The sequence below is a fragment of the Aspergillus vadensis genome (assembly GCF_003184925.1).
Source record: "Aspergillus vadensis CBS 113365 unplaced genomic scaffold BO88scaffold_11, whole genome shotgun sequence".
Classification (NCBI taxonomy): Eukaryota; Fungi; Ascomycota; class Eurotiomycetes; order Eurotiales; family Aspergillaceae; genus Aspergillus; species Aspergillus vadensis.
Genome location: NW_020292049.1, coordinates 417,269 through 445,076, shown reverse-complemented (window position 1 = coordinate 445,076; position 27,808 = coordinate 417,269). Strand labels below are relative to the sequence as shown.

The window sequence follows — 27,808 nt, the reverse complement described above, 5'->3', positions numbered from 1 at the left end:
TCGTTTGTGGAGTGAGTAGCTGGCTGCAGGATTGGATTTATGATGCTGGGGTTAGATCCATATACCGTTGTCTAATATCCAAGCGAAGACATGAAAGCGTTGAAATAAATAGATTTGGTGTTCGGTTGCATATTGTATAGATTGTATTCATCATCCATTTTCTTTCTAGATACCAATATTAAAGTATTGGCACTCAGCAAAAATGTAAAACATGAGATTGTACTTGGTGGTAAATTCATCAACAATGCAGATCGGATCGCGGGGAAATCTGGCCCCGGATGATCTGCCGCCCGTTGCAATTTTCCTAGTCGATGACTCATGACCACCTCTTCTTACAACTACCACTCCACACAACTACAATTGATACTCAATTGAGGAAAAGAATATGAAGAATGAATAAGAAAATTTTATTCCGGCCCGATATACAACCCAGTTATAATAAGAAACTCGACTGAAAACAATTCCCTAGATCATGGTACATCGTAACTTTTCCCACCGGGGATATGCTAATAACACATTATGAATAGATTTACTTCTGGTTCTCGGGGCGGAGGGAGCTATAAGAATAGAAATGTTAGCAGAAATTCTCATAAATAAGAATATAAGTATTGGGGAATAACGTACCGAACGGCCTTGCCGGCGCGCCAGATTTCGAGATCACGGATGTCCTGCATCTCCTTCTCGTACTTCTCGCGGTAGTCCTTCTGGGAGTTGTACTCGAGCGAGCGCTTGGTCTCGGAGCCATCACGGACGCTGTCGTAGAGCTCGTTGAAGAGGGGCTTCAGGTTGTCCTTGAAGCGGTTGGACCAGTCGAGGGCACCACGACGGGCGGTGGTGGAGCAAGCGGCGTACATCCAGTCCATGCCGTTGGCACCGATGAGAGGGTAGAGGGACTGGGTAGCCTCCTCGACGGTCTCGTTGAAAGCCTCGGAGGGGGAGTGGCCACGCTCACGGAGGACCTCGTACTGAGCGAGGAACATACCGTGGATACCACCCATGAGGCAACCACGCTCACCGTAGAGGTCGGAGTAGACCTCCTTCTCGAAGGTGGTCTCGTAGAGGTAGCCGGAACCGACGGCAACACCCATGGCAATGGCGCGCTCCTTGGCCTGGCCGGTGACGTCCTGGAAGACGGCGACGGAGGAGTTGATACCACGGCCCTCACGGAAGAGGGTACGGACGGTACGGCCGGAACCCTTGGGGGCGACGAGGATGACGTCGACGTCGGTGGGAACATCGACCTTGGTGAGGTCCTTGAAGACGGGGGAGAAACCGTGGGAGAAGTAGAGAGTCTTGCCCTTGGTGATGAGGGGCTTCAGGGTGGGCCAGGTCTCGGACTGAGCAGCGTCGGAGAGCAGGTTCATGATGATGGTACCCTTCTGGACAGCCTCGGTGACATCGAACAGGTTCTTGCCGGGAACCCAGCCGTCCTGGATGGCCTCCTTCCAGGAAGCACCATCCTTACGGACACCGACAATGACGTTCAGACCCTGGTCACGGAGGTTGAGACCCTGACCGTGACCCTGGGAGCCGTAGCCGATCAGGGCAAGGGTGTCGTTCTTGAAGTACTCCTGGAGCTTCTCACGGGGCCAGTCCTCACGCTCGTAGACGGTCTCCTTGTCATCGGCGAAGGTGATGGTCTTAACACCGCGGGAGGGGACAACGGGGGTGGCGGTCACACGGGGGAGAGCGGCGGAGGCAGCCTTGGCCAGGGAGGGACGGGGGAGAGCAGCAGTCACGACGGACCGGGGGGCCGAGACGCGGGCCAGGCGGAGGGCACGGGGAAGTCCACGGGAGGCCATTGTGTGAAGAGGGTGTGAGAGGAAGAGGGGAGAGGGTGAGATGGAAAGAAAGGAAGTGAAGAAATTGGATGGGAAAGAGGAAAAGGGAAGAGGGAGGATGGAAGCAGCCGGTTGCAACTTTATAAACTCGTTGCTGGGGACGAGATCGGCCTGCTCTGGGGCACGTGATCCGGAGTTGGACTGCCACTCCCCGGCCGATGTCGGATTGCCGGGCATTTGATTGGTCAATGGCTGCGCGTTCCGTGGACGTGGAGATCACCTGAGGCGCGAGCCTTGCCGCTTCGGGGCTAGTCTGTCGCCGCTCGCTACGGGGAAGTCACCTGATACGCAGCTGGGCTTTTCTTTCCTGTTGCAGGTTTTGATGCCCCAGATGGAGTCTGGGGAAAGACGACTCGGTGACTCACGCACCTTGACTCAGTGCTGGTGATGGAGCTATACAGACATTCTAACCGGATTGGCTGTCCGAGGACTGTATATTGGGACGCTAAGGGGTTCTCCAAGGCCTAGAAGACCCCGTTTCATGTGTTAGCTAGCAGCTAGCTAGATTCTTGGCATTTTGAGTCACGTTAAATGATGATATAGAGTATACTGGGAGGATATCAATGACTAAAATGTAGAATGCCGAGATAGGAGTTTAGTTTTGGAAACTTATAAAATAATAACTGTACATTAATTCCAATTCTAGTACATGCCATCATAACATTCGGCCGGACTGCTCACCACAATATTAGTATCCGAGATAAATATATTTTCCTTTGGCTTGAAGCGTAGTGGACCCCAATTCAAACATTGGGAACATATCGGCTCTGAGAATTCCTCGCAACATCATATTATCGATCTCTAAGTTGGTGATATCCGTCGAAAGCCAGATTTAAAGTTATATGTAGCTCACTGCATCCCTTAAATGCTTTTGCCCTTGGCTTGGCGATGACGGCTGATTGAAAGCGTATAGAAATCGGAATTGAATGTAATATAGCGGAACATGATCATGCGGCCTTTGTTGATGTTGGACAGTTCTGTTTGAAACCCCGTCCTCAGTCTCGCATCAGCTTTGAGTGACCCTGATTACTAGTATAGGAAGCACACTGCTGTCAGCACTGCAATGCTTTCTTACAGGAGGGGTAGCGGGAGATATGGCATGCTCGATCCTAGGAAGCCACGGCGTCTCAATGTAGCCCCTACTCCCCTCACCCCCTCAGAGGTAGAAGGATACCATACATATGGGAGCATTATCATGTCGATAGTATTCATCTATGGCAAGCATTCAAAGACAGCAAGAGGATGAGAAAGAGTTTCACGCAAGAGCAGCTTCGCCCTTCCATCTTTTCCTTGCCCTTGGCGTTAGGGCATCTCAACCCTAATACTTTAGATGGGGGAGCTTATGCTAAACCTCAGTTATATAGGCCGTGGTCGAAATGAATCCCCACTTTCTTCTAGAGAGAAAGGTTATCACCCAATCTGCACCTCTATATCCGTCGTCACCCTTATATTCTCGAGTTCAATCACATTCCCAGACCGACGACAGGTCCTCCCCCCAATTGCACACCCGCCTCGTAGCCCTTTTCGACCATCAAAACACTCGTGGTCAATACCACCAGACCAAGTTGTACCAGTCGAAGAATGCCCTAAACTTGAAGTCGTCCGCTGTTTGTGACCCGCCGATGTACATCGTGGAAACATACCGCGGATGATTGGGAGACAGGAAACGACTAGCCCGACAGATGGCTCGATATGGGTCCATAGGGTGGCGTCGTAGATCGTATCTAATCATAATTAACCTTTTCTCAATGTGTTAGGGTGGTCATGAAGAGTCTCACATGTCACGTCCTTCAGGTCAATATAGAATAGAACTATTATTCGATATATACTTGCGAAACATACACTATCGAGGGGAAGGAATATTAAAATTTAATCTTCCATTAAGGATCTGAAAGCCAGAAGCCAATGTCAACTCACAATGCACCTAGCGCAAAAACGGCGTTCAACGCCAGCTTATCCTGCCATGAGCGATGCAGTCTCCAAATCATAGGTATCGGGACTGCGAGGATGACAAAGTCCATGACCACGTTGAACGCCTGGTTAACAATGATGAAAGTGGTTGCGCTGAAGCAGCGTCCCTTGACGTTCATATCCCAGTAGGCGCGAAGCGGGCGGCATTGCAATGCACAGGCTAAGAAGATACCAGAAGACCATGCGGTAATGAGCATATTTAGGCAGAAGGTGAAGCGAAGGAAGCGTTTAGTGGTGAAGAGGCGGCGGTAGAAACAGATGAAGGAGATCTTGATCACCGGGGTCAGGATGAAATAGGTGAATTGGCTGGACAGGAATATCTTGTTGAATCTCAGTGAGGGCTTGAAGGACAAGGCTGCTGAGGATAATGTATCTTAAGTGAAATACCCACTTTATAGAACAGTGTAATGGTCCTAGTATCGAGATCAGAGAAATGGTAGCCATTCCCACCAATGAAACACCCTGATACAATTAATCCAGTCAGGCAGGGGCTATTGAGAGCATCCAGAAGCTTACACAGAATCAGCTCAATCAACATCCCCAACATCAATATGACAGCCACGAAGCAGAGACAATCATCTACCCCGAAGCCAGTGCGCCGCTTAACTCTGGCAACAAATCGTAAAGCCATACTGAGACACGCAAGGCCGACCAGGACGGAGACAATCACAATCATCTCCTTCCCCTTGGCGCTGGGGCCCATCCTGATTCACAGATGATGCGCAATGAGCCTCAAGGAGGAGCAAAAGGCAACGTGAGTGACGAGCTGCGGGGAATCAAGTCAGCTTTGGGTCCCATTAGACTTTTATTGCGTTCTGGGATCAGATACTCTTTCTTCCGATGGGGTTGTGCAATGTAACCCCTAGTGACTGCCCATGAGCGGGAGGGACGGGCTGGCAATCCCCGTCAGTGGCTTTCTTCCATCATAACCCTGTGTCACCAGCCCACGTCCTTCTTCCACCTGCTCACCACTAAGCAAAACTAACAAATCGTTTTCCATCCTTACATCCTGGGTGACTGATCATGGATCCTTCCACGGCTATCGCAGCCTCTGTCGCCACGGTTCCCCTGCTCATCAACGGCCGAGACTATGGCGGCGCGCACTTGTTCGAAATTGAGAGCCCTGTAACCGGCGAGACTTGCTGGGAAGCAGAATGTGCTACGTTTGCCGATGCGACGACGGCTATTGAGACAGCGAATGCAGCATTTCCAGCGTGGGCTCGTACCATGCTTGCCGTCAAACGTTATATCCTGCTTGAGACAGCTAATGTTCTCGAGAGACGTCGAAGAGAATTCGCAAACTATATGCATATTGAGACGGGTGCTGACGTTGAGGCCATCAAGAGTTTTGTCATTCCTCTTGCGAGCAGTATGCTGAGGGATATTGCAGGTCGTATACCTTCAATCTGTGGGAGTGTGCCGGTGGTTGAAGGAGAAGGTCAGAGTGCAATTGTCTCCAAGGAGCCCATGGGTGTCATATTAGGGATGGTGCCCAGGTAGGGAAAGCTGATCGTATTACACCAGTCGCCAGTCTTGCTAACAACGTATATCTGTAGTACTGCCCCTTATATATCCGGGATTCGTGCGGCAGCCTGCGCTCTCGCAGCTGGAAATACCGCTGTCCTTTTGTCTTCAGCGCAAACTCCGCGATGTTATTGGTCCATTGGCCGAGCCTTTTGGGAAGCAGGCCTTCCGGATGGATGCTTGAATGTCATATATACCTGCCGAGAGGATATGCCTCACATTATGAATGCCATGATTGGGCATCCGGCGATACGGAAGGTCAATTCCACGGGGAGTTTATATGTGGGGAAACAGATTGCTGCTATTTGTGGCAGGTACATCAAGCCATCGTTGATCGACACTATGGGGCAGGATTATGCCATTGTTTGTGCGGATGCTGATGTCCCGGTTGCTGTGGAGGGCGTGCTGGCTGGTGTTATGTTGAACGTATGATTTGTCATTCACTCTCATCGGTGAGAATACATTACTGATTAAGGATAGTCCTATCGAATCTACATGTCAACTGGTCGTATCCTTGTTGATGCCTCTATTGCTGAAGAATTCATGGATGCCCTGAAATATGCTCTGAGCATGACGGATGCTCAAGTGCTTCCGCCCATATTCGTCAAAGCATTTATAAGGGCTCACGTGGAGAGCCTGATTACGAACTCTGTGGAATGTGGAGCCGAGTTACTCCATGGAAAGCTTGAGACCGAGCCAAGTTGCGACGGTGTTCTGAGTATTGGCCCGTTCGTGCTCGCTAATGTTAACCCAAACATGAGAGTGTGGCTCGAGGGGGAATATACTACATTGACGGCTTGCATGCTTGTCAGGAGCGACGATGAAGCTGTCAGAATTGCCAATAGTGTTGGATACGGTAGCTCTGCTTCCGTATTCACGAAAGACCTTCGTAAAGGTCTTGCAATAGCTAAGCAGCTGGAGTTTGGGTATGTTACTTACCTAAGTAGATGAGGATGGCTAAGCAGAGATACTGACTGATCCAGCGCTGTGCATATAAACGGTATGAATATGCATGATGAACCGGTCCTTCCACATGGTGGGACCAAGGACTCCGGTTGGGGGCGGTTCAATGCAGAGGAGGGATTGAATGAGTACCTTGTGACTAAGTCTGTGACTTGGAAGGATTGAGGTAGCGTATGGAAGAGGTGAGAAGTACATTGTCAGATGCTTATCTTACTTGGTGACTTGTAAATGTCTCGGAAAACACATGTCTGGCAATGGAAGATGTATCATCAACTCGTTCACATATACGCACTGCTTAGATCTATATGAACCTCAGTGATTACTTTGCTACGGTAAGTCGTTTACAACTGGTAAATGGTGGTCCATGCAATGGTGACAAGGAACTCAACCCTATACTTATCGATTGATGACCACGGGGCATCCGTGCTATCAGTAAGTATATACTGATCCTAAACAGCAGGCATGATCTTGCAGAAACTACCATTCACTGTGTTTATCTTGCCCGTTTTTCTATCCATTTCCCTCCCTGTCTTTCTCTTCTGACTCTTCTACCTTCTTCTCTTCACCACTCTCTGTCATTTCATCATCTCTACCATTCCATCCGGGAAGCTGTTCCGTCACCCCTGAATACCAGCTGTCACTACGACCGCACTATTCATACTTCAACTCCCCTGAGCCCCGGTCGGCGCTGCTTGTCTGATCTTACCCAGAAATATCATAAGTGACTGTCAAAAGGGATTAGATAAGTCCAAGTCAGCCATTGGGGCCTATCAGATCTCTTCAACTAGTTGCACTAGCTTTTGCTACCCTACTCGTGGCAGAGCCTTTCCGAGATGAACTCTATTCACACCACAATGGAAGAGAAGCTGTACCGCGAGGCCTATGAGGAGATCACCTGGTTTCTGCACAGCTGTCCGAAAGTGAAGTCTACTGCGATAGACCGCTATGTTGACCTGCACAGCTTGTACCAAAGTAAGACATAGGAGACATACCTGTATGCGGCACATGACCATCAAGTACTGATGTCACATAAGAACAGCCCGACAAACACCAGGAAGCAGCTAAATATGCTCTCATCGTCCACCGGCTCGGTGACTTCTCCTATGACATAAAGCAGAAAGTCAAATTTAGTTCATTTGAAGAGCAGCATGTTTTCCTCCGGCTTCTGCACCTTGATGATACAAATGAAGAAGTAAGAAGACCTGCGCAAATGATTGCCATGGTTTAACGGGCGTCTATTTGCTCGAAAGTATGCAGATTGCGCTAACATATGTCTAGTACAAACGGCTTGCGTCGGAGAAAGATAAGGCCAAGAACAAAGGGTCCTCGTCGCGATCAGGAGCGACACCTCTTTCGGAGGAAAAATACCGCCCCGGCCGGTAGAAACATAAAGCAATTGGAAGTCAAGGCAGCATTGCGGAGTGACTTTGATCAGATCGCAGACCGTATCGAGAAATCAGCGGAGATCATAGCCAAGAATAAAAATAATGGTTCATGAATAAATGCCATGACAAGATGTCAAGATAGCGGTGATATCTCGGCTTCTTATAGCGGCGACAAGATATTGGGACCAAGGATTAGCATGTTAACAAGCCTGGAGTTCTTAAGGATGAAGTTTGCTAGTATTCGTGCAGATTGAGACTCACAACTACTTCTCACCGGGAATGTCGGTGCTGCAGTGAGAATAACTTATTGATACGTTGTTAGATAAGATTAAAGATGGAATTTAAACCGGAATCTCAAAACTAGAACCTGCTTTTCTGATGCTATACTGTCCAGTTTGTAGAAATTCAGGCTCGAATACCACTGACGAATCAAAGAAATTCTCCGAGAGTTAACATACATGAAGTATGCATACGATGTGTACCAACACCTAAACATGGTTCGTCACTGGGTTTCTGTTCAGCTCGTTGATGCATGCTTTATTACCATGATCTCTTTCTTATTTGTTGTGACCTCAATTCTGGAAATTCAAGCAACCTGTTATTTTACTTCTTTCCAACTTGACCCTGCAATTATCATTGTTCATGTCGTTCTCTTCTCTGAGGCATTCCCAACAAATTAGCACCTTCGAGCATGTCCTTTATTTATTCAATGCTGTAGGCTCTATATTTGAGTCTCATGGACCGGATCAGGGACTTGGAGAAAAGTGACAGAATTTACTTCGAAGATTATCCAACAACAATATCTCAGAAGCCCGGGAAAACACGTAGATGACGTGTCGTTGATAACATTATCAGAGTAAAATATCGGCATCAGTGACATTGTGCCGGCCATAGTTTGGGGATACGAGGATGATCCTGAATGCTGAAGTTATATCAGAGGTAGCGATAACGGTTCAACATCCGGAGACTAGAGGAGGTGACTAATATTGTGACCATGTAGTTAGGTATGGTTGGGGTATATAACAGGTAAACCATCTAGTTGGGGTAGTATTTTTTTCATATATACTGTATGTAGTGTTATGTGAAGGCGGAATTGTTCTCCGGGATTGCTCTACTACTATACACTCCGTAACTTCATCATCGTCGTCATCGTCACCGTCATCATTTTAAATAGATTCGTTCATCCGCTCAAGCATCGCTTCCACTCTCAATAACCACCTTCACTACAGGTCTCCCCTCCTCATCCACTCCCTTGCCTGACAGGTTGAACGCTCGATCCCCATCCGCCAGCGCCACCCGATGCGTCACCACCATCTTCTCCACGCGATCCATCTTCCCACTCGCCATCAGCTCAATGGCCGCTGGATACGCATACCCATCATACCGGAACACCCCCAGAATGTCGACCTCTCTCAGCGCCGCCGCTCCAACAGGGAGCGTTTGTACGGGATGGCCCATGCCAATCTGTACCAACACTCCACCCGCCCCCGCAGCATAGATTCCCGCCTGCACGCACGCCGGCACACCGGTGCAATCGTACACGCGCGCATAGCCTGTCTTCTCCACACTCGCTGACTCCTTCAAGATTCCCGCCACGCGCTGGGCATTCTGCAGCGCCCAAGCCGTCTGCTCCGCGGCCGGGGCATCGCGGGCTGGCGCGGGGTTCGCGGGATCCGCCTTGGGGATGAGAGTGGTCTTGAGACCCAGTCCCAGCTCATCGGCAATAGCCAGTCGGGAGGCATCAATGTCTGCCACCACGATGGAGGAAAAGTTCTGGGAGGCGGCCAGCGCAGAGGCCAGCAGGAGGCCGATAGCGCCGGCACCGAAGATCAAGGCAGCGGTGGGTTCGCCGAGAGACTGCGCGAGGGAGACGTCCTCGGCGGTTGGGGGCCGGGAGCGGCGGATGGCATGTAGGCAGACGGCGAGGGGCTCGACGAGGGCACCGCCGGCGTAGGAGACGTGAGAGGGAAGCTTGTGGCAGAGGGAGGCGGGGTGGTTGGTACGTTCCATGAGGGTGCCGTCGAGATGGGGGAAGAGTTTCGCGCTGCTGCGGAACTTCATCTGAGGGCAGATGTTATAGCGCCCTTGTTGACAGAGGGCGCATTGACGACAGGCAAAGCCGACTTCTAGGGCGACGCGGTCGCCCACGGCGTGGGTGGTCACCTCGGGGCCGATGGCTGTGACGATGCCGGAGGATTCGTGGCCCAGGCACATGGGTTCGCGCACTACGAAGTCGCCATTGCGCCCGTGGGTGTAGTAGTGCAGGTCGGAGCCACAGAGACCAGTGGCGCGAATGGCGACTTGGACTTCACTGCCGGTTGGAGGGGAGAGAGGGCGCGATTCCTGGGGTTTGTCAGAGATGTTTTTGAAGATAGAAAGAGTAGGAGAGTGGGGTGCGGGGAAGCTCTTACTAGGCGGAGATCTTTGGCGCCGTGCAGGACGAGGGCCTGGGTGGTTTCTGTAGAGTTGACGGTCATGATGAATGTATGAGAGAAGTTGGAATAGGAAGGAGGGGTGTAAAAAGGAATGAAAAGAGGAATGGAACCCAATACATGACGTGGGGGAAGAAATTGTAATCTTTTGAATGAGAAGTAATGGATTCAGTCGCCGGAGGAGCTCCGCGTCGGCTATTGACTCTCACCCGATCAATAGCCGACGGTATCCAAATTGGATGGCCGACCCCGCATACCCTCTTTTTATCTGGTTATTGCTGTATTATTGCGTTATTATTGCTGGATGATATCTTTCCAGATTACATAGTAATCATAAGTCTCCCCCCACGCCATATGGTGGATCTATCTCCACCGGCCATTCATAAATGCCCTGATTAATCGGATATTCCCCGTTGTATATCCCTCACACCTTCTCTGTTCTTCGTTTCTTCTTCCTTTCCTTCCCCTCTTCTCCCCGCAGGATACTCTTTTCCTTGACATCATCGCCATCATGCCCGCCGCATTGCTGATCGGTGCCATCACCCATTCCATCCCCGAATGGAATGATCTCTCCTCTATTCTGACCTTGAAGGAATTCCCCTCCGGAACTCGCGAGGACTTTCTCCGCAATTGTCGCGACGGCCAGTATGACGATGTTGTGGCCATCTATCGCTCCAATACTTCTACGAAGGTGGGCAGACTTCATGACTATATACTCAAGGAGATAGCTAAAGCGCTTCAGTTCACCGGCCCATTCGACGCAGAACTAGTCTCCGTCCTGCCCTCCTCACTCAAGTACATCGCCCACAATGGCGCAGGCTACGATAACATCGACGTCGCGGCCTGCACAAAGAAAGGTACACGCAAGCTCTTCTCCTAGCATGTCGCACACTAATCAACGCAGGAATCGCTGTCTCTAGCACCCCCGTTGCTGTCAACAACGCCACCGCCGACGTGGCCATCTTCCTAATGATTGGCGCATTGCGACAGGCATATATTCCTGTCTCGTCTCTCCGCGAAGGTGAGCCCTGCCAACTCAACCCAGTCACAACTCAATATAACCGTAAAATAGGAAAGTTTCTCGGCCAAACTGGCCTCGGGCATGATCCCCAGAACAAGGTGCTTGGAATTCTCGGCATGGGAGGAATCGGCCGTGTAAGTCCAGCACACAGAACCTAAGGAGCATCATATTAATGAGTTGCAGGAGGTGGCTCGTCGTGCGCGCGCCTTTGGAATGACTATCCAGTATCATAACCGGTCGCGTCTGTCCCCGGAACTCGAGGACGGAGCGACCTACGTCTCGTTCGATGAGCTACTCGCTAATGCTGATGTGTTGAGTTTGAACCTGGCGCTCAATGCGTCCACCCGTCACATTATCGGCAAGTCAGAGTTTCAGAAGATGAAGGATGGAGTTATCATTGTTAACACGGCGCGTGGAGCGCTGATTGATGAGAAGGCCTTGGTTGAGGCGCTGGAGTCGGGCAAGGTTGGTCACTTTCCTTCTGAAAGCAAGGGTAACCGGACTGATGTGATGATCTTAGGTATGGTCGGCTGGACTGGATGTCTACGAGAATGAACCCGCAATCGAGCCGGGGTTGGTGAACAACCCTCGGGTCATGCTGCTGCCGCATATTGGTACCATGACTTATGAGACGCAACGAGAGATGGAGTTGCTCGTGTTGAATAACCTGCGCTCCGGCGTGGAAACAGGGAAGATGATTACTTTGGTACCGGAACAGAAGGATGTGTTTGGGAAATAGATGTTTTGTGACAGATACCAAATTATATAAGAATGTTATAGATCAGAGCATTTCATACCCTAGTGTGTAAATTCTCTCCATACTACAGCTTTCTTCGTCAATCTTGTCCTCAGAAACGTGGCAAAGTGAGGATCGGTTGTATCAACGTCAGTTCTCCTAGCCCTCAGAGGTGAGCACTTGATGACGCTATACTGATATCCTCACCCCTCCGTCATGACCACAACTAGCAGCTAACCACCTCGCAGCGCTTGACACTATCTACTACCAGACCATTCTTCCAACCACTCCTTCGAAATAGTATACCCTCTTTCTATATATCCCCATACAACCACTCATTAACTACCTATCCTTACGCCATCCATCATGAGCCCCAAGAGACCCACCAGGGCAACAGCAACAACCAAACCCCAACCCCAGCCCGTAACCTCAGGACGCATCACACGACCCCGAAAGCCTCACCCTACAAAGTCCACTATTTCCACCCGTATATCCAATCCTGCAGCGCATACCCACTTACACCCTCCCCCGGAACGCCAAGGACAAGAAACAGAAGGCCACCCCCCAGCCTGGGCCGAGGTACGCATACCCTACCGTCCCTCTCTCCTAAACCGTACTAATCCATATATACCATGACCAGAACAGACCCGACCTCTGCGACGCCCTGCCCTGGTTCCGTTCCGTGCAAGGCGGAGTCTACCACAACGGGAACATATGCTGGGGATTTCTAATCGATGCGGATTGCGGGATACGGTCGTATTTGGATGATGAGGTGGTTATTACTCGTGTGTATGTTGACCTTTTCTCTTGAATCACACATTATATGGTAACAGAGTCTAACCATATTATGTCCAGCGGAGGCGGCTGCACCAAGGATGCAAACGGGAACTTAGTGCTCATCAAGGACCAGGATGGAGATAGTGCGGCGATGAGCAGTATACTGAATAGTATGGAGCTGAAGGTGCCAGTGGGGATTGTTATTGGTGAGTAGGCCATGCCGTTTCTTCGCATTGCAATGTTGATAACCCTACAGGAAACCGCAATACCCTCCTACCCAGATCCCTCCCGCACCGATACAACGTCATGGCGTATTTCCGGATCACGCACGTGTGGTACGAGCGCATCGGTAGAAGAACGGGTGCGAAAGTCCGGTTCGAGAAGTTGGATCTGGGTAGTAAGAGCTGGTGGGCTGCGAAGCACTCCCGGCCTCCCCTGGAGAGGAAGAAGAGGGATTATGCGATGCAGGCAGAGCAAGCCCGCTGCGAAGCGTGCGATCAATACAGTATACGCATATACGATCAGGGCTGGATGTGTCTGCAGCCATCTTGTAAACTCTTCTGGATGATCAGTGGCTCGTCTTCAGAACCAACGGACCTCACCTTCCACGAAAAATTCCTCAAATCCCGTCTTCCCCCGGACCCGACCATCCAGCCACATTACAGCCTCGTACCGGACTTACTTTCCACACTGAAAGATGCTGATAGCGATGCGTTGTCGAAGAGAATTACTTGGAAAGGGATCATATGTCCCCTCTGCAAGCGGTGCATTTCCCGGCGGTATTGGTGGGGATGGCGATGCGCTGATGACGATTCCGTCTGGGACAGGAAGTTGAAGTGCCCCTTTGAGCACATTCTACCCATACGACCTATCGCTCTGCGATGGGTGATTGATGACATGGAAACAAGCCCCATTAAGCGTGCGCTTAGCTGGGATGCGAAGTTCATGGTGCCAGAGGTTGATGATGTATCTCTGTATCCGTATAGAAAGCTCACGTATACTATTCCCGGGGTGGGGAGTATCATGCATTTAGTTGCGAATCGCGAGATAAATACCCGGCGTAATGGGCCGGATGAGCTGTTTGGGCAGTTGCAGTGCGAAAAGTTGGGGTTGAGGAGGTATCCGTTAGCGCAGAGTGTGGGTGAGCTATCTATCTTCTTGTCTTTGGGGATGACGAGGTGGATGCTAATGATCATGTAGTTGCCGGGACGTTGACTGCTCATTTCGCTGTTAATTATGTGCGTTATTACTCCCACATCCCGCAGAGAACATACCTAATAGACGCTGAAATAGGGCATGCCATACAAATACGTCGTCTCCGTCTCCTCCAAGTCCTTCAACGAAGCCTGTCCCCCAATCCTGCGAGCCATGGGCCGCCTAACCTGGGCCAGCAAGCAAGCCCATCTCGCCACTGGGGATACCTTTCTCCCGCCAAATGAAATGCTCCTGTTGGGGTATCTCGAAGATATGAGAATCGGGGTATGTACATTTCTTTTCTAGACTCCCAAAATCTCCGCCCAGAATATTCACTCCCTGAATAGTACCACGACGACGGCGAATCCTCCCTCGGTCCAACAATCTCCACCCTCTCCCTAGGCGCAAAATCCACCATGCTCGTGCGTATGAAGTACAAATACTACCATGGCTACAGCAGAGCGAAGAAACTCCTGGAAGAGGATCCGGTCTTGCCTGGATGTAAGAACTATCTCCGGCGGAGGGAGCTCAAGGCAGGGTTACTGGGTGGGAGTATTGATCGCGAGGGATATGATGAGTTGAGGCGTGAGGGGTTGAGTATGAAGAAAGGTGGTACTGGTGGGGGAGGGGAGGCGACGCCGTGTATTAAGATGGAGGTGAATCATGGTGATTTGGTGGTAATGCATGGGGAGGGGTTGCAGAAGTTTTTTGAGGTATGATTTATCCCTTATCTCTTTTTGTCTGTGTCTGTTTTATGGGGATGGGTGGGGTAGGTGCAGTGGATGCTGATTGTGTAGCATTCGGTTATTCCGGATAAAAGGTTGAGGTTTGCGTTGACGGCGAGGTATATTAAACCTGAGTCTGTGGGAGTCGAGGAGATGGAGAAGGGGAGGTTGGAGTTGGGGAGGGAATGGGCTTATGATGGGAAGTAGGGGACACTCATTACTTGGTGGTCAGATAGTTGGGTTGGATGGAATAGCTGCTTTTGGCTTGCTTTATACGCGTTGCTGAGCTCTTGGTTATACTTACATAGCATCTACTTGCTAAGTTGCACGATTCAAGTCCAGACAGTTTATTGTCTAACATATTCTACTAATATAACGCTCGAAAGTAGATAGAACAAAACACCAACAGATGGATATATGTACACTTCGCTGAATTTTCACCCATCACCCATTAATCAAGCACTTTTCTTGTTGGCCTTCTGAGCCAGCAAGTTCAACGCACTACCGGCCAGGACAAAAGCACACTGGTCCGGACTGAGAGTGTGCTTGACGGGGATCACCAGCGACTCGCCGCTGCGCTTGGTCACCCGCAGCTGGATGGAGCCCTGTCCACCAGCCTGCAAGACCTCATACAGTCCCTCGGTGGCCACCTGGTCACAAGCATCGATCTTGTCATAGTCGGCCGGGTTCTCGAAAGTCAAGGGAACGACACCCTGTTTCTTCAGGTTCGTCTCGTGGATACGGGCAAAGCTCTTGGCCACGATGATGCGTCCACCCAGGTAACGGGGCTGCAGGGCAGCGTGCTCACGTGCACTACCCTCACCGTAGTTCTCCTCGGCCACGACCAGCCATTCAACACCGTTGGCCTTCCACTGGGCGGCCAGGTCCGGAATGGAGTACTGCTTGCCGTCCTCGTCGTAGGCAACGTTGGTCTCACCGGTGGCGGCGTTGACGGCACCGATCAGGGTGTTGGCGGAGATGTTGGGCAGGTGACCCTTGTACTTCAACCACGGACCAGCCGCCGAGATGGTGTCAGTCGTGCACTGGCCACGAACCTTGTACAGAACCTTGAGGCCGGAGAGGTCGCCCTTGGGGAAGGGAGCGAAGGGCTCCAGCAGGGCAAGACGATCCGAGGTGGGGGAGACAATCACCTCACAGGACGGGTCGGGCACAGCAGCAGTGGGCTGGAAGTCAGGGTTGCCGTCGGCAAAGCCGTCACTGGGAAGAGCGTAGCCGGTGGGAGGCTGGAAGCGGAACTCCTCACCGCTGGGGGTGGTAATGCTGTCGGTCATGGGGTTGAAGGTGGTGCTTCCAGAGTAGACCATGGCGGTGACGAGCTCAGGGGAGGCCAGGAAGTTCATGGTCCTGCGGTTGCCGTCGTTGCGACCGGGGAAGTTACGGTTGTAGGAAGTGAGGATGGCGTTGTCCTCGCCCTTGGGGACACCGTCCGTGCGCTTCCACTGACCAATGCAGGGACCGCAGGCGTTGGCCAGCACGGTACCGCCGGCCTGGGAGAAGGTCGACAGAGTCTGATCGCGGTCCAGGGTGGCGCGAATCTGCTCACTACCGGGAGTGATGAAGAAGTCGGACTTGGGCTGAAGGCCGGCGGCAGAGGCCTGCTTAACCAGGTTCTCGGCACGGGTCATATCCTCGTAGGAACTGTTGGTGCAGCTACCAATCAGACCCGCTCCAAGGGACTCGGGCCATTGCTTCTCACGAACGGTGTCGGCGAAAGCAGACAGGGGAACGGAGAAATCGGGGGTGAAGGGACCGTTGATGTGAGGCTCCAGTGTCGACAAGTCAATGGTGATCAGCTGGTCATACTCCGCACCGCCATCGGCACGGAGCAGGTTCCTGGGACCGGAACCGGCGATCTCAGAGGCGGCACGGGCAACATCAGCCCGGTGAGTCGCCTGCAGGTAGGGGACGTGGTTGGGGGAGAAGGGGAACACGGAGGTCGTCGCGCCCACCTCGGCACCCATGTTACAGATGGTGGCCATACCAGTGCAGCTCAGGGTCTCCAAACCAGGTCCGTGGTACTCGATGATGAAGCCGGTTCCACCACGGACGGTGAGCTTACCGGCCAAGTGGAGGATGATATCCTTGGGGGCAGCCCAGCCGTTGAGCTTGCCCTCCAGACGCACACCCAGGACGCGGGGCGCCTTGAGCTCCCAAGGGGCGTCAACCAGCGCATCAACAGCATCCGCACCACCGACACCAATGGCAATGGCACCCAGACCACCGGCGTTGGGAGTGTGACTGTCCGTTCCTAGCATCATCAGACCCGGAGCAGCGTAGTTCTCCAAAACGCTCTGGTGAATGATACCGGCACCAGGGGGCCAGAACTCAATTCCATAGCGCTTGGCAGCACTCTCCAGGAAGTCGAACACCTCGCTGTTACCCTTGATGGATGCCGGCAGATCAGTGTCAGCACCACGCTCACCAACAATCATGTGGTCGCAGTGGATACTCGCGGGCACGGCCGTCGAGGGGAGACCACAAGACATGAACTGCAGAAGTGCCATCTGAGCCGACGCATCCTGCATCGCCACGCGATCGGGCTTCAACTTCAAGTTGGCCTTGCCGCGAATGTCACGGCCATTGTTGGTGCCGGTCAGAAGGGACTCCTCGGGGTTGTCCAGATGGGCGTAGAGGATCTTCTCCGCCAGGGTCAGGTTGCGGTCCTGACCGAGCACGCGACGGACGTTTTCGAGGTTCTGCACGATCTTCGGGTAGGGAGGCAAGCGGGAGGAGGCTGCCGGAGAAGCCTCCGTGGCCAGGCCACGGCGACTGAACAGTCGTTGCGGAGAGAGGCACTTCGGGGCCAACTATAGTATGGGGGAAGTGGAGTGGTCAGTCCAGGCTGCTAGGGAGTCAATCGGGCTGATAACGGCACGACTTACCCTCTGAGAGGCGGTGGCCCGCTGCCAAACAAGCTGCCTCACCATTGTCACGCCGGTTACTTGGATGATAGCAGAGGGAAGTGACAGAGACTCAACGACGAGCAATTTTCTGTGCCATATGCTAGTGGCACTTTTCTTTTACCTTCCCCTTGATTGGCTCGCGCCACCGCCGATGCCGGATCTGGTGTCGATCTCGATTATGACTCATCCGTGATAAGCCACTAATATCATGTGGTCAAATACCAATGGAACAACAAATGTTCCGGACAGCCACGATTTACATCATCAAGGCATTATGCAGTGCCTGCATTATTTATGTAGTAAATAAAAACTAATTGCCGAAGTCCACATAATGCATGCCTTGTTCAATTTCCTCATTATCATTACACATCAGGCATATCGTATACCTGCCAGGAATACTAGCGCATCAATATTATACATACCCACCCTGACCCAAAAATTCCACAAGCAAAACAGACAAACGATTTAAACAACACCAATCTCCACCCCCGCAACATCTCCACCTCCCGTCCCGATCCCGATTCGACTCAGTTGGTGATAACTGGAGCCATGTTATCCCATTCATCACTCTCGGCCACATCGACCAAAGATCGCGCCACGCTGATCCGACTTGTACTTGCCATCATGGGAACTCCCTTGCCGTCATCCGGCCACATCTTGATGGCAGTTTCTTCCGTTTCGACTAGCCGCGACGGCCTCACAAACACATAATTGACCCCACTGGCCAGGACTTCCCTTTCTGTTTCGTTGTGATCATCGTACTGATGTGACATATTAGATGTCTTCATGAGTAGGCGCAGCAGGATGTGCAGGTTAGTCCAGGATGCTCCCACCCCGAATGCCTGCAGAATCACAGTCTTGCGGACCCCAAACTCTTTCATTGCAGCCACTACATTGGCATTGCAGTCGGCCATTAAACGAGGGGGAGAAATTGCGGCAGCAAACGGACTATCGCTCGCTCGAGGCGCATTCAGCGTTACAATCACCACATCGGGCTTGTCTGCTTTGAACGCGGCTCGTACGTCATCTAAGTTCATCGGAGTGCCTGAGACATGTTAGCCGTGAAACACTTTGCAATCGAAGCAATAGCATCAGCGAGACTTCATCGTATGCTAACCTTGGATGACATCTAGACCGGGTCGAGGACCACCCAGCGCGTCAGGTGTTCGGGCTAGGGTAGTGACCTGGTGGCCTTGGACATATTAGCCATATCCATCACCACATCATACGTATCATAAAGTAGTAGGTGCCTACCTCGTCCCAGCAGCTCGTCAATGACAAGCCTGCCACATCGTCCGGTCCCACCAATTACGAGAACGCGCATACTGCTGATTGAAGACACCAGTGGCCGTGAATCGAACTCTTGAGCCAGCCAAGATTTCTGGTCACTATTTGTCTGGCCTCATTCTGTATTCTCAGAGAGGCCTGGGGCGTCTAAGTACCCTCGCGCGTTTCAGATGTCATTATCCATCGATTACGGAAGAGGAGTAGTTTTACAGGGATGCCCGGAGTGGCCCTCGGATCCGGTATACTTCGGGTCCGGAGGGAGTCTTTGCAGCTGGGCCCAATGGCATCCACGATGGACTCGTGTCGTTTTCCTTTTCGTAGTCACTGTGCACAGTTTTATGCAACCTTCCTATAGCATTATCTAACTATTTCTAGTGAGTTCCGGCTCAGTATCCGTGTTAGCTGTATAGGGCAACTGGTCAACCCTTTGGTTCGGAGCCATTACATGATAATCCGGGGTATGAAGTGGATAGTTTCCGGTAAATAAGTTGCTCAAAGACTGCTAATGAGGGCATTTTCTTTGTTATGGAGGCTGCGCGACGGAATGTTCGCCTCCTTTGGCTGCTGTATGCTCTATAAGGAGTGTCATGGAAAAGCCGTCCCTGGAGTAAAGCCAAGATCCGGCGTGGGAAGGAAAGTTTCCACAAATGCTTAGCCACACAAAGTAGGTCGGCCAAATCCGATATATGGCAACAGTTTCGGTGAATAATGTTCACTGGAAGGTAGAGAGTCTATGCAAATTAAGTCAGTTATTCGAGTTGTGTAAGTAGTATTATAATTCTTTAGGTTGCATGCATGATGACATCATTGTATATATCTTAATTTTTTTTTTAATAGACAGCGCTTGAGTAGAATCTATTGGCTACTAGCAATAGTAGTAAATTATTTAGTATCTCTTATTCACATTAGATTTCCCAATTCATCTATATTTTGCAAAGACATTCACAACAAACATATTGCAGATCTGCTTTGTCTCCATGCAGGTACTACTGCGGCCATCTCCGTCCCCGCAACAGAGCGGAGGCCGAGGCTCAAGTCACCTGACGTCAGGATCCGCACTGAATTTTGCAGCCGACAGAGGGGCTGATGGATCGCCAGTGACGATATTGGTGGATGGTCCAGGCGTGTGGTCGGCTTCCAACGTTCAAGCATAAATAGTCCAATTCAGTTTTACATTTTCCGAGCTTGACGGTCGACAAAGCCCATTCACTGCGTCATGCCGGAACCACTACCTCCTTTGGCACCGGTTCCACCCCCGGAGGTGCAGAGCACCGTACCACCCAACGAATGGGAGCTCTATATAGATGCGTGGATCTTGCTTTTGCAAGTACGCATTGAAGCTCCTGATTCCCAGTTCAAAGAAATTGCCGCCCACGATGAAACTGCCGTGACCTTCTTGACCTCCTTCTATTATCAGTCTGCCACCTATGGCTCATCTGGCTTTCATGCCGGGCTTAAAGCGCGATCATTAAGGAAGCTTTGCTTCTTGTTGACGAGGAGGTTCCTCCTGGATGCCTCTGCAACACCGTCTGAGCTGCTTGATGTACAAGTACTTGCGAACATGTGTTGCACCTACCCTTCGAGCGCTGCCTTGAAGCGACTATTGTCTGATGCATGGAACAAGCATCAAGATACAATAACATCCAGCCTCGAGAAGGCCAAGACGAAGATTATCAGAGAGCTTGCCTCGCTCAACCCCACGAAGTCTACGGCTATCCTCTCTGACATTCGCCTCTTGACTATCCTGGCGTCCGCACTCCCCGGTTGCGGCCAGGTGCTCATGACCGGGTCTGACTTTCTGGACACATTCGCCGATGCATACCAAACACACAAACGAGCGGATATCCGCAGCGTCCTCGTAGCGAACGTCTACGTTGGTTTAGCATCCCTTCTGAAGGGCCCCAAGCTGAACCTCTCCGCGCTGCTGGACCAGCTATACAGTCTAAAATCCAGCGCTGGCGTCGGATCCTCAACAACGAAAAAGGAGCCCACCCTCCTATCCGACGTCATATGCAGTACAGACCTCCTAGTCCGTCTCGACCGCCATCTCATCACCCACCCCCAGAAACGAGGCCAAGACCTCCTCACCAGTCTACGAACCTACCAAGAAGAAACAAAAGTCTTCCACCGTCGCCATCAAAAACAAAAGAAGCGACTTCTCGACAAAGGCAAAGGCCGCGCTGCTACGGACCTCCCCGCACCCGAAGACATGCACATTCACCGCATGTCTTTGATCACCCAAGTCCAAGATCTCTTCCCGGACCTAGGCTCCGGCTACATCACCCGCTTGCTAGACCACTACAACGACGACCCCGAAACAATCGTCTCGCATCTCCTCGACGACTCCATACCCTCTGAGCTCCGCACCCTCGACAAATCCGAACAACTTCCTACATCAACATCAACCTCAACCATCCCACACGACCCTCTCCCACCCCGCTCAACACCACCACCCACAGCGCCAACCCTCCCAGCCCGCAGAAACATCTTCGACAACGACGTTGACCTTGCCGAACTATCCGACCAATCCACCCTCCACCACGGCCGCCGCACTAACACCACCCAAGCCGACGACCTCCTCGCCGACCGCACCCATCACTCCGCGAACAAAGCTGCTATCCTTTCCGCCTTGGCCACCTTTGACTCTGACGACGACGAACGCGACGATACCTACGACATTGCCGACGTCGGCGGCACCATTGATGACACCACCACCGACGATGCCAAGGCCGCAGCAGAGCAACAACAAGAGGCAGAACTCTCCCTCTACCGCACATATAAATCTAATCCGGCCCTGTTCGCGCGCGACTCTGCCACGCGACGCTCACAGCCCCGCGCTTCGCTCAAGCGTGAAACCGGCATGACGGATGAAGCGATCGAGGGGTGGGCGGTCATGTTGTCGAGGGATCCGAAACGGTTGGCTAAATTGGAGGATAAGATGGCCTTTGGTGCTGCTGATGGTGGGGGGTTGAATCAGCCTGAGTTGCCGGCTACGTCGTATCGGAGACCTGGTGCTGGAACTGAAGATGACGATGAGAGCGAGGCAGGTGGGAGCAGCAGCTCAAGAGGAAGAGGAGGACGCGGACGCGGTGGGAGAGGTCGGGGACGTGGTGCAGGCCAGCAGGGTAGTACTCCTGGGAATAGTAATCCTGCTGTTGCGCGGCAGAGGAAAGAGGAGAATAAAGCTAGCCGGGCGAATCATAATCGTCGACAGCAGCGAGCGAGGAAGGTTGCGAGGGCTGGGGGGATGATGGGATAGTTAGTAGCGTGGATAGTAGTGCTCAATAGTTAACGAGTCTACCGGCTATGAAATAATGACAGAATAGTTGCCCCAGGCATTATCCATGGCGCATGTTCATGTAACCTTTGAGATGAAGTGACGTGTCTAGTAGCATGTTGTTGTATTCATGTCATAGTCATCTTAACATGAGAGAACCGAGTCGCTTTCGCCGCAACCCGACCTTCTGAGAGGCGACCACCACAAGACCTAGAGCAACACCGGTGTCAGATTGGGCAAGGCGTCGTCCATAAAAGATTTTATTCTCCAATAAAGACTACTCGGGATGATCACAGGACTTGCTATCATCAACAGGGCGTGTCTAGATCGAGTAAATTTCCTTGTACGCATACCGGCATTTCCGAAAGAGGAAATATACCCGCCCCTGCGGCGGCATCGACCAAAAGGGTAACCCATTGCTGAAGCTTTAGTATTGCCATCATTTAGATATAAATGACTACTTGCAGCAGGTTTCAGCAAACACAAAACTTAGCGTCTATGAGTATCGAATATTTGCAATGGCAATAACTAGCCTCTTTCGAGCAGCATCTCCGCCTGAGAATGCGCCGACATACTTTGGTATCAGGTAACGGCGAGAATTTACACCCAACAAGGGTTGTTATACTGACGTGAAACAGGCTTGACAATGATATTATATGGCTTTCTGGAGACTCATCATCAACAGGATACTGCCATGTTACAGGAAAGGTCGTATTATGCCTCAACCAACCACTCTGTGTCAAGGACATCAAGCTGCACTTTGAAGGGCGGCGTTACATGAAGTACGAATTCCCCTCCTTCTGTGTAACTCAACACTAACGGACTGTCTTAAATAGTTGGCAAAGCGGCTCAGAATTTCAGAGAGCTCACCAGCACATGCCATTCTTGGAGCGGCTATTTATGTATCAAACCTGGAGCTTTTTACCATATCCAGGGTCTCCGTCATCAACTACTCTAGCACCTGGAAACCACGAGTTCCTATTCACCTTTTGCCTATCCAACAGCTCACCAGACACTATTGAGGGCCTCGACGACTGCCATGTCAGATATCGGCTGAAAGCTACTATCGGCACACCCGGGGGACGTCGTATCGACGCTGACACCCGGGTCAGGGTGCGTCGGATGTACAGATCACTATTGATACCTGAGCCTAAGGTGAGATATTATACGATATTGCCTTTTGAGGTCTCAATTAATATGCTAATTATGATAGATGGTGCAAGACATATGGCCGCAGAAGATAATCTATCGTGTTTCATTACCATCTCAGGCCTATACCTTCGGGAGTGTTGTCCCCATCAAGTTTGAGTTTATTCCATTATGCAAAAGGCTCGAGGTAGCAACCATCCACACTAAGATTGAAGAGATACACAGAGCCTTTCAACAGCCTGCTTCCAACCGCAGGACCCGTATTATAGTCAAGGATGACTATTATTCCAGAGGCTGGGATGAAGACGAATACAGAAAAACATCCGATAATGAAGGATGCTGGTATTCTACAACCCGCTCCCTTCACCTGCCGAATGATCCAAAAGAATGTCTACAGAGCATCTCTACTAATTTTCTTCGTGTCGAGCACACGCTCACCATCCAGATCAAGCTCTTAAATCCCGATGGACATCACTCGGCAGTATGACTTCCAGGTCCATTGTTCGTTCATCTTACTGACCACCATATAGGTCCTTTTAGATATGCCCATTTCGATTCAATGTGCCTTGCCACCTTTGCTACAGGACCCCTTTGTTTGCTCCGTGATTCAATCCCTCAGATTGATGGATGAGACGTGTGATCAGCCACTGCCGAGCTACAATAATCACGTTATGGACCGAACTCCTGATGAAATTGCATCTGGAGCACTTAATGATGACACAGAAGTTCTCCCGGAACCTCCATGTTATTGCCAGTTGGACATTTCTTCAAAGCCACCAAGTTATGAATCTGCCGTTCTATCGACAGTTTCTAATCCTGTCCTGCTAAGCGAGGGCTACGCCTAACGCAACATGCTGGGTGTAAAATTCGTGCACAAAAGATTCATATAACTGACCAAGTTCACCTCCTAAACACCTCAGCTCTTGCCAACTACATAGGCAAACGCCTCATCTAGAATCCTCAGACCCTCCTCAATTTCTTGCGCTGACACCGTCACTGGCGGCGCCAGACGGAAGACGCCTCCCATACCTGGAAGGTTAACAACATTACACGACAACCCACACGCCATGGCTCTGTCTGACACCAACTGACCTAGCTCCGGCCCAGGAGCCTGAGTATTCCGATCGGATATGATCTCGATTCCCTGTAAAAGGCCCCGACCGCGTACATCCCCAATACACCAGTACTTCTTCTGGAGCTTTAGCAGGCCTTCCCTCAACTGCCCACCACGCTCCCTCGCTCTCCGGCAGATATCCTCTCGCTCCACAATCTCCAACACCTTATTTCCCACCGCCGCAGTAAGGGGATCATTTAAGTGTGTCGTCAACCAAAGGAACCCAGCATCCGCGCATCCCTGAGCAATTTCAGCCGTCGTACTCACCGATGCCAAAGGAAGCCCACATCCTAGGGTCTTTGACAAAGCTAGAATATCCGGGACTATTCCAGCCTGCTCAAATGCAAACATGTGGCCAGTGCGACCGACTCCTGTCTGGGCTTCGTCCATGATCAACAACATGCCGCGTTTCTTGCACTCAATCGCCATGCGTTGCAAATATGCATCGGGGAGCTCCAAAATCCCCCCGGTCGACAGTATAGGTTCCATAACAAACGCAGCCAGCGACCCCACACTCTGCCGGTCAATCATGGACCATCCAAACATGAGCTCCGTCTCCCAGTCATACGTCCCGTCAGCCTTGCGAAAGGGCGAGCGGTATGCATACGGAGCGGGAAAGGCAAGCTGGCCTGGCATACATGGACCACCACATTTCCGGCCTGTGGAATACGTCGCTGATCCTGAGCCCTTGGTAAGGCCGTGGTAACTAGCGCTGAATGCGACAACTTCGAATTTTCCAGTGTACGCTTTGGCCATTTTTATGGCAGCTTCGATAGACTCGGAGCCGGTGTTTAGGAAGAAGGACTTCTCGAGGGGTGGAGGGAGGAACCGGGCGAGACGCTCAGCTAGGTCCACTACTGGGTGGGTGATCATGTTGCTGAGGAGGTGGTCTAATTTGGCGGCGTATTGCTGGATTGTGGTGACAATTTCAGGATGGGAGTGACCGAGCAGAGAGCTCATCTGGCCTGAGGTAAAGTCGAGGATGCGACGGTTGTTGGTGTCATATAAACAGGTGCCTTTGGCTTCAGTGATGATAATTGGAGAGATAGGGACTCCTGTGGACATGAGGTACTTGTTGGCTTTGGTGAAGAAGGCGGCGGTGGTTTCGGGGGTTGCCATGATGTTCGATCAAGAGTAGTTCTCTTCGATAATAAATGACTATGGTGCTCAATTTGAACATGTTTAACATGTTAACCCAGGTCTCGTTGGCTATAAGTACTAGTTCCCTGTCAGGGTGATCGCGGGCATAGGGTTCTGCTATCCAACTATTCTAATTGGTTGAGTTGCCCGCGGGCGAAGGTTCCCCGCGGCCACGAAATACTTCGCTTTATCGGGATTACCCCCTCCTTGTACTTTGAATCCACGGATCAGATATCCAGTAAGAAGGCTTCCTAACTATGCCTAAGGACATGAAGGAGAATGGTAGCATCTCAGGCAGACCCTATCGGTCTCATGCGCATCCCGCATGTCTGCCTTGCCGAAAACGCAAGTCGCGATGCCGCACAAGAGACTCCTCGGCGACGTGCATGATGTGTCTGGCTCATGCAACTGAATGTCTCTTTCCTTCAGCTAACCAGCCTGTTCCAAAGAAGCGAACCGTCAATCTGCAGCAAAATGCACCCAAAACAGCTCAGCATATTGAACGACCTTCCACCCCTCAGGTCGTACTCCCGTCACCCAAGACCAGCCAACGTTCGGACACACCACAACTGGGGAGGCATCACCACGCAGCCCATCTTCACACTGCATACTCAGATGGCAAGCTTGCAAGTCTAATGGATGTGGTTGGCGATACCGGGGACGACAGCTCCCATGTCGTCAGCCCAGTTGTTGCCGATGACAGTAGTATATTGGAAGGATATCTGTTCACAGTTCCAGATAATCGAAGTCCAGGCTTGATGCACACAAGTTTGAAACCCTGTCGACTCATGCGGCAGGTACTGTTCAATACCATTCCGAGGCGTCCGTTAGGGGTGTACTCCAGTCAATCTCTCCCGTCTATGAAATGCGAGCTCATCGAAAAATACCTCGAGCCCGCGACGAAGGATGTTGTGGGACTGTAAGTCATCGCAAATCATCATTTACATGAGATGCCCAGTTGCTGAGTGCTATGTCCCCAGGTTCTTTGAATACGCAAATATATGCTTTCCCGTATTTGATGAGGCATCGTTCATGAATGCTTGCTGCACTCGCAAAGCAGAGATATCTCCAGCCCTCCTATGCAACCTATATGCCAACTCGCTAATATACTGGAATAATACACCACAACTGCGTTTGACTCGGACACCCGACATCCGCTATATCTGGAACCAGGCCAACGAGGCTCTCCATTCCGAACTGTTTCTGTGCCCTGGTATATCAACTATACTGGCGATGCTGTTGAATGTCTGCGGAAGACCAAGCACTTCAATCTTTGGCAATGGGGGTATGGTAGGAACAGCGGTAGCCCTATCTAACGCCTTGGGTTTAAACCGAGATCCCTCCCAGTGGAACATCTCTGCCCTCGAGAAAGGATTTCGCATCCGTATCTGGTGGTTGGTCGTGATTCATGATCGATGGTAGGATATCCCGCTTTTCAACTTCTCTCTTGCTCGCTAACATTCACTAGGTGCAGCCTCGCCTACGGAACACCGCTCCAAGTTCATCGCGCCCAATACGACGTCCCATTCCCAACCATGGACTATCTTCTCCCATCTCTCGAAACATCATCTCATGAAGCTGCAGCCTCGATATTCATTGCTTTCACAACACTAACCGAAGTGTTGGGTCAATACCTTGAATATATCTACCACGTCTCCAGTCCCGTTAGGAAGACAATGACGTCTCTCTCACACCTCCTCACTAATTGGGAAGATTCCCTCGACACCCAGACCCGCCATATTATCCGCCGCGGAACCAACTTGACCACCCCTGGCGCGGCAAACCTGCGCCTGGCATACTTATCCGTGAAGCTTCTGCTCCGACGCATCGCACTCGACCTGGACGACGAGCAGACTGAGACTTCCGATATTGATAATAGGAATGACAGCACCTCTTCCTCCGTTTCATTCACACAAGTCGAGCGTGTAGCGGAAGAGATAGTGCATCTCGTAAGGGAGCTAGACGAGCATCAACTGCGTGGATTCTGGATTCCTGCGCAGGCGTATTCGCTTACATCTGCAACGACTTTTCTTCTACGGAGTGGGCTGTGTAGAGTCAAATCGCACTCCCTGGATAGCGGCAACAATCCACCCTTAGAGTTGGCTAAAGAAATGATCGCTACACTGCAGTCTCATCGACAGATGTTTGGGTGGGATCTGGGGGATGACTGTTTGTCGAAGTGCGGCGAACTAGTAGAGAGGATTGCGTCCTTGGATAATGCCGGGACGGGCTTACCATTGGATGAGGAAGCGTCTGATTCATTGCAGCCTTTTGATATAGATACATCGATCCTGGATGACCTGTTCTGGGACATGCCATATATGGGGAACACCTTTACTTTATAACAC

At 51.3% G+C, this 27,808-nt stretch overlaps 12 protein-coding genes across 12 annotated transcripts; 6 read left to right on the top strand and 6 right to left on the bottom strand.

Annotated features, from left to right (window-relative positions):
- Positions 1–37: 37 nt before the first annotated feature.
- Positions 38–1,843, bottom strand: BO88DRAFT_404870 (Ketol-acid reductoisomerase). The gene is made up of 2 exons (XM_025706735.1): positions 625–1,843; positions 38–557 (listed from the first exon to the last, which is right to left on the bottom strand). Exons 1-2 carry the CDS (start codon positions 1,800–1,802, stop codon positions 530–532), a joined length of 1,206 nt encoding a protein of 401 aa, XP_025562961.1. The 5' UTR covers positions 1,803–1,843; the 3' UTR covers positions 38–529.
- A 1,408-nt stretch (positions 1,844–3,251) lies between these two features.
- BO88DRAFT_340412 (uncharacterized protein) lies at positions 3,252–4,515 on the bottom strand (the record flags this gene model as incomplete). Its single annotated transcript, XM_025703058.1, has 5 exons — positions 3,252–3,565; positions 3,620–3,684; positions 3,759–4,132; positions 4,204–4,274; positions 4,329–4,515. The coding sequence occupies 5 exons, from the start codon at positions 4,513–4,515 to the stop codon at positions 3,252–3,254; spliced, it is 1,011 nt and encodes a 336-aa protein (XP_025562960.1).
- A 320-nt stretch (positions 4,516–4,835) lies between these two features.
- BO88DRAFT_462532 (aldehyde dehydrogenase family protein) lies at positions 4,836–6,464 on the top strand (the record flags this gene model as incomplete). The annotated part of the gene is made up of 4 exons (XM_025711221.1): positions 4,836–5,308; positions 5,369–5,762; positions 5,817–6,262; positions 6,320–6,464. 4 exons carry the CDS (start codon positions 4,836–4,838, stop codon positions 6,462–6,464), a joined length of 1,458 nt encoding a protein of 485 aa, XP_025562959.1.
- Positions 6,465–7,153: 689 nt separating this feature from the next.
- On the top strand, positions 7,154–7,682 carry BO88DRAFT_453612 (uncharacterized protein; the record flags this gene model as incomplete). Its single annotated transcript, XM_025710758.1, has 3 exons — positions 7,154–7,271; positions 7,334–7,491; positions 7,578–7,682. The coding sequence occupies 3 exons, from the start codon at positions 7,154–7,156 to the stop codon at positions 7,680–7,682; spliced, it is 381 nt and encodes a 126-aa protein (XP_025562958.1).
- Positions 7,683–8,758: 1,076 nt separating this feature from the next.
- BO88DRAFT_487940 (NAD(P)-dependent alcohol dehydrogenase) lies at positions 8,759–10,220 on the bottom strand. Its single transcript, XM_025712584.1, has 2 exons — positions 10,096–10,220; positions 8,759–10,027 (listed from the first exon to the last, which is right to left on the bottom strand). The coding sequence occupies exons 1-2, from the start codon at positions 10,159–10,161 to the stop codon at positions 8,873–8,875; spliced, it is 1,221 nt and encodes a 406-aa protein (XP_025562957.1). The 5' UTR covers positions 10,162–10,220; the 3' UTR covers positions 8,759–8,872.
- A 205-nt stretch (positions 10,221–10,425) lies between these two features.
- Positions 10,426–14,776, top strand: BO88DRAFT_388396 (hybrid D-mandelate dehydrogenase-like dehydrogenase/2OG-Fe(II) oxygenase; the record flags this gene model as incomplete). Its single annotated transcript, XM_025704864.1, has 14 exons — positions 10,426–10,807; positions 10,859–10,973; positions 11,021–11,137; positions 11,189–11,271; positions 11,321–11,602; positions 11,658–11,843; positions 12,307–12,452; positions 12,519–12,662; positions 12,729–12,856; positions 12,907–13,791; positions 13,851–13,888; positions 13,944–14,129; positions 14,192–14,557; positions 14,642–14,776. The coding sequence occupies exons 1-14, from the start codon at positions 10,628–10,630 to the stop codon at positions 14,774–14,776; spliced, it is 2,991 nt and encodes a 996-aa protein (XP_025562956.1). The 5' UTR covers positions 10,426–10,627.
- A 118-nt stretch (positions 14,777–14,894) lies between these two features.
- Positions 14,895–17,571, bottom strand: BO88DRAFT_404867 (aconitate hydratase ACO2). The gene is made up of 2 exons (XM_025706734.1): positions 17,473–17,571; positions 14,895–17,397 (listed from the first exon to the last, which is right to left on the bottom strand). Exons 1-2 carry the CDS (start codon positions 17,515–17,517, stop codon positions 15,025–15,027), a joined length of 2,418 nt encoding a protein of 805 aa, XP_025562955.1. The 5' UTR covers positions 17,518–17,571; the 3' UTR covers positions 14,895–15,024.
- A 449-nt stretch (positions 17,572–18,020) lies between these two features.
- On the bottom strand, positions 18,021–18,817 carry BO88DRAFT_425516 (NAD(P)-dependent oxidoreductase; the record flags this gene model as incomplete). The annotated part of the gene is made up of 3 exons (XM_025708834.1): positions 18,021–18,538; positions 18,629–18,685; positions 18,748–18,817. 3 exons carry the CDS (start codon positions 18,815–18,817, stop codon positions 18,021–18,023), a joined length of 645 nt encoding a protein of 214 aa, XP_025562954.1.
- A 1,072-nt stretch (positions 18,818–19,889) lies between these two features.
- Positions 19,890–22,111, top strand: BO88DRAFT_404865 (ASCC2 family CUE domain-containing protein). The gene has a single exon (XM_025706733.1). It carries the CDS (start codon positions 19,997–19,999, stop codon positions 22,037–22,039), a length of 2,043 nt encoding a protein of 680 aa, XP_025562953.1. The 5' UTR covers positions 19,890–19,996; the 3' UTR covers positions 22,040–22,111.
- A 464-nt stretch (positions 22,112–22,575) lies between these two features.
- Positions 22,576–24,051, top strand: BO88DRAFT_340053 (arrestin family protein; the record flags this gene model as incomplete). Its single annotated transcript, XM_025703050.1, has 5 exons — positions 22,576–22,643; positions 22,696–22,839; positions 22,894–23,212; positions 23,271–23,687; positions 23,737–24,051. 5 exons carry the CDS (start codon positions 22,576–22,578, stop codon positions 24,049–24,051), a joined length of 1,263 nt encoding a protein of 420 aa, XP_025562952.1.
- A 27-nt stretch (positions 24,052–24,078) lies between these two features.
- BO88DRAFT_404864 (aspartate aminotransferase family protein) lies at positions 24,079–25,479 on the bottom strand. Its single transcript, XM_025706732.1, has one exon. The coding sequence runs from the start codon at positions 25,437–25,439 to the stop codon at positions 24,123–24,125; it is 1,317 nt and encodes a 438-aa protein (XP_025562951.1). The 5' UTR covers positions 25,440–25,479; the 3' UTR covers positions 24,079–24,122.
- Positions 25,480–25,699: 220 nt separating this feature from the next.
- On the top strand, positions 25,700–27,808 carry BO88DRAFT_443804 (uncharacterized protein; the record flags this gene model as incomplete). Its single annotated transcript, XM_025710053.1, has 3 exons — positions 25,700–26,379; positions 26,441–26,878; positions 26,929–27,808. The coding sequence occupies exons 1-3, from the start codon at positions 25,718–25,720 to the stop codon at positions 27,803–27,805; spliced, it is 1,977 nt and encodes a 658-aa protein (XP_025562950.1). The 5' UTR covers positions 25,700–25,717.